The sequence below is a fragment of the Pollicipes pollicipes genome, unplaced genomic scaffold (genome assembly GCF_011947565.3).
Source record: "Pollicipes pollicipes isolate AB1234 unplaced genomic scaffold, Ppol_2.1 Scaffold_705;HRSCAF=810_pilon_pilon_pilon, whole genome shotgun sequence".
In the NCBI taxonomy this organism is placed as follows: domain Eukaryota; kingdom Metazoa; phylum Arthropoda; class Thecostraca; order Pollicipedomorpha; family Pollicipedidae; genus Pollicipes; species Pollicipes pollicipes.
In genome coordinates this window covers 7,094-15,269 of record NW_023596987.1, presented here as the reverse complement: position 1 = coordinate 15,269, position 8,176 = coordinate 7,094, and the positions used below count along the sequence as shown (strand labels likewise).

The window sequence follows — 8,176 nt, the reverse complement described above, 5'->3', positions numbered from 1 at the left end:
GGGTATCTCCATTTACTCACGTCACATAGCGTGCCAGTTGCGAGTGGTGTCACGTTATCGTTTTGTTATTTATTGCACTCAAAACCGGCGTTCTTAGATTTGACCTTATTATGATATTCACCGTCAGAACTCGTCTAGGGTTGCCAAGACGCGGCGCTTACTAGACGGACATTCACGATAAGTGGTTTGACAGCGTCCACCAACAATATTGCACGGTTTGACAACGTCCACCAACAACATTGCACGGTTTGACAGCGTCCACCAACAAAATTGCACGCCATTTCAACACCACGCGGCTAGTCAACGGTCTGCATTCCATACAGAAGTGGTGCAGTTTCCTGTTACCTCGTGGATGAACTATCTCTATCAGGATTCACACAAAATTAGTTATTCGCACGGAATGACAATCTCCACTGCACGACATCCGAAGACACGTTACGAAGGATCACAACGGTCGGGGCGACAACCACACTAACCTACGCCACACGGTCCACACGGTCCACACCAACATACACACGTCTCAGTGGCAGGGTCACAGCATCGTTACAAGCTTCCCGTGAGGTCAGCAGCGCACGTCTGCCCTGTGCAGTGCGCGCCAGGCCGGACCGGCCGGTCAGGTGGCTTGGCCGACTGTCAGCGAGGTCTGCGACGTGTACGGCCGGCGGCTCTGGTCCACATCCACCGCGCCGGCGCTGCCGTACGCCGCGCGCCCGCCCGCCGGCCGCCGCATGTTGTTCAGCAGCCGCACGTGGTGGTGGTCGAGCGCGGCGCCGCACAGCGAGTGCCGCTCGCGCCGCACCAGCTCCCGGTTGGCCGTGAACAGCACCGTGTGGTAGGGCAGGGGCTGCCCGCGGCCGCCGGCGCGCGCCGGCTCGGGCGCGCGTCCCAGCACGCCGTTGTATACCACCAGATCGTCGACGAGCAGACCGAATTCGCGTACTCCGCGGCTCGGCGTCTTGGCGTAGTTCCACAGCTTCACCATGGACACGGTGTGCGGCCGGTCGAAAACGACGTAGACGCGGTTGAGACAGTCGGGCAGCAGCGGCGCCAGCCACGAGTGGCGGCCATCTTGACCGTCCGTCACGCCGTCCACCAGCTTGTCGGGAGTGCGCACGTCGTGGCTGATGTTCTCCAGCACGTTCACGCTGTCCGGGTGGGCGGCTACCTGCCGCGCCGCGAGCGTGATTGGCCGGCCGGCCTGGTCGAACAGCTGCAGCCCCGTCAGGCCGATGTAGTAGGGGTCACCCCAGCTGGAGTTGAGCTGCAGCTGGAAGACGAAGCCGCGCGGCATCTCCGGGGCCTCGTACTCCTCGCAGGCCAGGCCGTCGCCGAGCGCCGGCCGCGGCGCCCGAAGGGGCGGCGCCGGCGGCGACGCGGCGCCCTCCCAGCCCAGCGTCTGGCCGAAGTTGTAGTGCAGATGACCGGGCCCGGGACGCAGAAGCACGCCTCTGACGGGCCCACGCGGCGCCCGTCCACCTCCAGAAGGCAAGTGCGCGCGCCCTGGTCGGCCTCCTCGCGCAGCTGTTGTAGTTCCAGACGCGCAGGCCTGACAGCCAGGTGACGGCGGCCAGCCGGACGGTGAGCGTCACGGCGTGGCCGGCCGACCACGGCGCCAGCCACATGTGAAGCGGGTCGGACGTCATGTGGTGGCCGTCCACCAGGCTGGCCAGGCCGCGGCCCGGCGCCGAGCAGCTCAGCTGCGCGGCCGCCAGCTCCACCGGCTCGCCGTTCTCCCTGAGCAGCTCGAGCGCCGTGAGCCCCCACACACTCAGCGCCCCCAGGACGATGGTGAGCACGAGCCGCAGCTGCTGGGCGCGCAGTGCGGCGCCGGCCGGTGGCCCGTCCCCCGGCCGACGCCGGTGGTCGGTCCTGCAGGTCCGAGGTGAAGGGCCCGCTCGGCCGTCTCGTCGGCGTCGGCCGTACCGCGGCCGGTCAGCCGGGTCCTGCGCCACCGTTCTCGGGCGCCTCGGCCGGCTCGGCGGCGAACGACGCGTCGTGTCGCGACACGCGCTCCAGCACGGCGTCGTCGGTGGTGAAGAGGATCGTGTCGCGAACGCCTCCGTGCCTCCCAGCGTGTCGCCGCACGCACGTGCCACCTCCACGCAGAAGGGCGGCCCCCGCCGTCCAGGCCGATCTCGACGTGGCGCACACCGCGAAACGAGTGGCAGCGGCGCGACTTGTTGTAGTTCCAGATGCGCAGCAGCGCCCAGCCGGTGGCGCCGGCCGAAGTCCAGCTGCACCAGGTGGTTCGCCGCCGGGCGTGAACGGCGCCAGCCAAAGGTGCATGTCGTCGCGCGTGCGGTTCACGCCGTCCACCAGGTTGGTCACGACGCGCGGGTCGCGATTATACTCGGGCAGCACGTTGATGTCGGCGGCTCGGCGCGGATCGAGACCACCTCGACCGGCTGGCCGTCGTGTCGAACACCTCAATTCCGTTCAGGCCCACGTAGTGGATGTCGCCCCACGTGGACCTTGATGTTCAGCGTCAGCCATTGGCACTCGGGTAGCTCTGGTATGTCACAGTCACAACCAGCGAAGGCGTCATCGGTGCACATCGACGACCGACAGCGGCGTCATCACCCCCGCGTGGGCGTGGCCTCACGTGACGAGCAGGCCGTCCAGGACGCGGCGTCGTCCAACGCACTGTTGACCAGACGGCCGCGCTGCTGCAGGTTGAAAGCTTCCAGCTGGCTCCAGCTCTCCTCCAGCGACGTGTCAACACTGGCGCTGTGGCGAGCTGGCGTCCGAGCCGCTCGGCGAGGAGGCCACCGAGCCGCTGCCGGTGAGCGTCGACTCCGGGCTGGGGTGTCACCGGGGCGCTGCCTGGCTCCGGCGGGCGTGGCGCGCCGGCCGAACCGCGCCGAGCCGACACGCGCCGGCCGCTGGGAGGCCCAGGGGCTGGCGTTCTCCAGGTCCTGGATCACCACCGACTCGGCGCTGCGGGACCCGGCCGAGTCCGGCGTGCGGCTCGGCCTGGACCAACCGCCGAACCACAGCGGTGCGGGGCAAGCACCCGGCGTTGCTTCAGCGTTCGTGGCTTGGGTGGGAGGGTTCGGTGTGGGACACTCTTCATCCTCTTCTTCGCTGGATAGCTCGATGAGTCTGTTGTCGCCGCCGGGGAACCAGAGGGGAGGACTCTCTCGCGCGGATTGAACCCTTCTTTCTGGCTGGCAGCCAGGTGAGGCTACCTTGATCACCGATGGCTGGCTATTACCCTTACGCAGCTCACCATTGTATACCAGCCTGCCATCCATACGCAACTGAATGTCACGTACGCCGATGCCTTGCTCTCGGACGCTGCTGCCGTAGTTCCGAACTTTCACTGCGCTGATCTTCCCGTCAGTCGGGTACAGCAGAAGCTTCAGCGACACGGGCGAGGAGTTGAACGGGCACGTCCAGCCGCTGCCGCCCACCTGATCGCTGGTACCGAACAGCTTCGATACGGTCCTCGTGCTCGCCAGGTCACTGACCCCCGTCACGGACACCAGGTCACGTTGCGCCGCCACCTGCACTTTCCTGCCGTGACCGTCCAAGAAGCAGAATTGTGACAGCCCCACCCGCTCCTCGCTGCCCCAGTTCGACTGCAGCTCCACCTCGAACCGAACCGGTGGCGCCGCCCTGGCGGAGGCGCGCCGCCTGCCGGCCGTCTTCAGCGCCCGACGTGACGCCGACTTGGCACCGTCAATCACAGCCAGATTTTCTCTTGCTTCTGCCTCTTTCAATGAATGCTGATCATTTCCACAGTCCACCACTGGCTGGCCTCTATATTTTCTTGCGTCAGCATCGACTTCTGCGCAGTCCACGCCGGTTATCTTCTTGGCTTCTCCGCGGTCTGTTAAGTTCGCCATGTCATCACCGAGGCTCGAAAATGCATCAGTGTGGTGCTTACGCTGCTTTTTAACGACAGCCGTGCCGGATCCCATCCCCGGAAGACTACACTCGTTGAGCGAAAGCGAGGCATTGCCACTCGTTTCTTCTTTAATTTTACACATCGGAGTACTTGAGTGTGCCAGCTGATTATATTTGCTCAGCTTACCTCTTTGTAGCTCAACGACCTCTGGGAGATCTGAACTGTGTGTGTCTGGGTTTTGCTGAATGAGTGAATCAAAGTGCATGGACGATAGCTGCGTGGCTACGCCGTTTGCACTTACAGTCACCTTGTTTGCATGATTTGCACGAGGGTTAGAGTCGTAGTGACCCGGACGCAACCGTGCGCTTGGATTGTTCTGACGGGTACACGCAGTACCAGTAACCATTTCGTCATATCCGATAAATGCTTCAGGTTTATCCAGATTGTTCTGGCCAGCGCGCCTTCCTGTGCTACTGGTCGATGCAGCATCCGCCGTCTCATAATCGGTGCTCTCTGAGCCAGAGCTGGTGTCCTCTGTCGATGTCCCGCCCGTCTCGGACGTATACTCCTCATAATCGCTAGAAGGCTCATTTTCGTCCATATCTCAGGAAGTCCTCAAAGGTGTGCTAAAACGAACACACCCATCTCAATTATGTAGCATATGCACCACACCTTACCCGCACATGCACCACACCTTAGACCGATCACAGGGATCGTGGTTATCGTGCATCACAGTAACAGGCATTAACGACTGCGGGCGTGTTTACAGAGACACCTGGGTTGTACAGCCTGATGACCGCAAAAAGCTCTCATGGCTCGGTATTTACCAGGGCGTTGTTATGCCTACAGCCATATGGGTTCTATATATGCAAATATGTGTGTATGTGTATGTGTATGTGTATGTGTATGTGTATGTGTATGTGTTTGTGTTTGTGTTTGTGTTTGTGTTTGCATTTGTGGTTGTGGTTGTGGTACTGGTTGTGGATGTGGGTGCAGGTGTAGTTTTGCTTGCAGGTATGGCTGTGGTTGTGGTTGTGGTTGTGGTTGTGGTTGTGAGTGTGGTTGTGGTTGTGGTTGTGGTTGTGGTTGTGGTTGTGGTTGTGGTTGTGGTTGTGGTTGTGGCCATGGGTGTGGGAGTGGTTGTGAGTGTGGGCATGGGCATGCATGGGGTGGGTGTAGGTATAAGGGTGGACAGCATGGGTGCGGTGGTGGGGGTGGGCTTAAAGGTGGGCTTGGGATGGGAAATTGGTACATCCTGGAGTGCATGACCTGTAAAATAATAAAAAATGCAAAGCCCAACTATCAGGTACCCAGAAATGAGACATTCATGTCAAGATGGCTATAAAGGTGAGCATTTTGAAATGGGTCAGCTCAGCGAATGACATTTAAAGATTAATCATTTCATTTCCTTGAACCATAGTACATCCCACCAGCAGTGCTGTTTTAAAATACTGTCAATAAGTGAAAAGTGACATACACAGGAGCTATTTAACAGGGTATGATATTTCCAAATCTGCAACATGCACTAAATTGAGATAGCTGCAACCAAATGACATTGTTAAAATCCACCACAATTTAATCCTTGATGGCTGGATGGGTCATTTGGTAAATGATGGCATCAGGCAGTACGAGGTGAACCGGTGCTGATCATCTAGTTCACCAAAATATTGAACCATTGCCGTCTCAAAGTGACACAAAAATGTGGGTTTCTCAAACTATTCAAGCCCAAGTCACGTTTTATTCTCACCTGTAATGGGATACGTACGGCTGCAACCCCACACGGTCACCGCAATGCAGATCTCAATGTTACTTCCCGCATTCAACCCACGTCCCGCAACCCGAAGGATTCACCGAAGCGGCTGGTTTGTTTACGTACTGTTGTCATGCCAACCTCGTTGGGTATTGACGCTTCTAGTGACTATCCACTAAAGTAATGCAACAGATTCATGAAACGCAAACATAAGAGTCCACCGTCAGCAATGCGTGAAATAAAGCCTGAAGCGAATAACTATGATACAAAATATACATTGGTTGCATGGCTATGTCCGCATGCTACACCAGCAGCCCAAGTGTGTATATTCACGCTGCAATGTGTAATTCTGGTTCCCGTGACTTACGGACAGGAGTTCTTACCCACCAGTAAAGTGCAATCATCCTTCCGGTAATAGTTCAAGGATTAGTGCGTTTATTTAACACTGGGAACTATTAATGACTGCCGCTTCTGCGGCTAACCCAAGGGGCAAACCGGCCTGTTAAGGACCTTGAATCGGCGCGATCGGTGCGCAGGCATCTGGGTACGTATTTTTAGATACTAGTTGCTGGAGACTCCTTGCGTCGCCGCTTTCATGGGCATTCGGCTTCAGTTCGCTACTTGAAAAATTCCCCTAGCTTTGTTTAGGTATCGGCGAGCAAGACAGCTCTGGTCTTGGTGTCGGTTCCTTTACCTCCTTGCCTTTCCCGGGCGCGTCCCGCTCACGTTCCATTCTCGGCGCGAACCGGAACGACCAGCTGGCGGTCGTTGCACACTGGACACGGCTGCCGCTGGCGGTCACGTCCTTTTCCCCCTCCCCGCTCCAACCGATCAAAATCCAATGCAGCGGCTCCGCAGGGCGTCAGTATGCCACCGTAGGCTCGTGCAAATAAGCAGTGCTAGCGGGTAAAACAGAGTCAAGCGGGTCCTCCAGCAGAACGTGTCCTTGCGTGATGACAGAGAAGCCCCTCAGTGCCGCGACATCGCGTGCAACGAAAGGAAGGTCTTTTGTAAGGAAATGCGTCATCGCAAATACCCTGAAATCCTGTATATCATAAGCATTGTATATAACCTTGTAAATAAAATATCTTGACCTCTCAATTAGCATACCTAGCGAGTTTGAACTCACCAGCTCATCCATACACATGATCTTACTGACTGTCCATTACGCTCTCCACAAGCAAACGGGCGAATGGGTGCCAGAAATGGAGAGGGAAAGCAAAACATGAGTGCACATACCCGGAAAATGGCTGGATGCTCAAATGATCCTTGATCGCTTTCAAGGCAAGACGACCATGGTGCAACTGCTTTAATAAGACATAAAATGTGAGACCATGGTGAAGAATGGCCACAATCTCTAAGCAATTATTTCAGTTCGTTTCCACTCTTCTCAGACGACAGGTACACACCTTCGCCGCTGAAACGTGTTATTTAACGCAAGGACGACGACATACGGGTGAACAACTCTCACTCATATATTACATACACCCTTAAAAAAACAAAGAACAACATTCACAGCTGCTAGCCGAACACCAGCGACTTCTGCACATGGTTATGTATTCCACAAAACCACGGCGGCCTCTTGTCTGGCGCCAGCTGCCAGCCATGCAGCATTGACCTGCCTCTGAACAAGGTCACATGCTCGTCGTCCATCTGGTCGAGGTATCAACCTGGTGAAGAACAGGGAACAGGCTAGCGGCGAGGCAGCTACCAGCGGATGACGCACGATTGGAGCCAGCATCTCAGTCAGATAGAACAGCAGGGTCTTGCGCTGCCTTCTTGCTTGCTTTCCAAGCCTGGCCAAACATACAACAGCGTCAGTTTACCCAGACGAGAATACCATGCATACGCAGTCAATTTCAGTTTCTCAGAGAGACGACAAATTTGTAAACAAATGAGCGTCTCTTCAGCCCCAACTAACAATGACCCTGCACGAACGTTACCGGCATTCAGCCAGAATATTGTTGTCAAAGCCTACGTGCCTCTCGCCACCCCGCCCTTCTACCAACGGGTCATTATACGAGCCCAATATATGTGAAAATAACGGAGGAAAGGGCCAATCGCAGACGCAAAACACCATGTGAATAAGGAAACGACAACTGCACCGACTTTCAAATTCTTAACCATTTTCAGTTACATACTACATTACGTACTTACATACATGAGCTACATGCAATGCTCTCTCTGTTTTCCTGTCTATATCATTCCATTCCTTACACCTTCCCTCAATTCTTTCATTACTCCCTTCGCTCAAACCCTTATTCATTTACTACTTTTCCCCTCTTTTCTCGCCAACCGCAACTTCCCTCTCTTCATTCATACCCGCTTCCACGTCTCCTTTCATCCCCCAGGCTCTCCAATCCCCCCCCCCCCCCCATCCATTCCCTAAATCTCTAACCAATACCCTAGCCTTCCAACTTATTTTCTTATTCCTAAGCTTTGTTTTTAATCCCCCATCTTTTGTCAGCTTCTCAGCTCCCTGTCTCCCTCCCAAACACCAACTGCATTAACCGTTTTCACACCTTTCTAACTTCGCAACCCAGCTTTTTAACTTCCAATTCCTTGCTATATTCGTG

General features: G+C 56.4%; 1 protein-coding gene across 1 annotated transcript; it reads right to left on the bottom strand.

Moving 5' to 3' along the window:
* Positions 1-1,932: 1,932 nt before the first annotated feature.
* Positions 1,933-5,666, bottom strand: LOC119108914 (uncharacterized). Its single transcript, XM_037232459.1, has 5 exons — positions 5,598-5,666; positions 3,189-4,476; positions 2,603-2,702; positions 2,241-2,375; positions 1,933-2,096 (listed from the first exon to the last, which is right to left on the bottom strand). The coding sequence occupies exons 2-5, from the start codon at positions 4,449-4,451 to the stop codon at positions 1,933-1,935; spliced, it is 1,662 nt and encodes a 553-aa protein (XP_037088354.1). The 5' UTR covers positions 4,452-4,476; positions 5,598-5,666.
* Between the last annotated feature and the right edge of the window lie 2,510 nt (positions 5,667-8,176).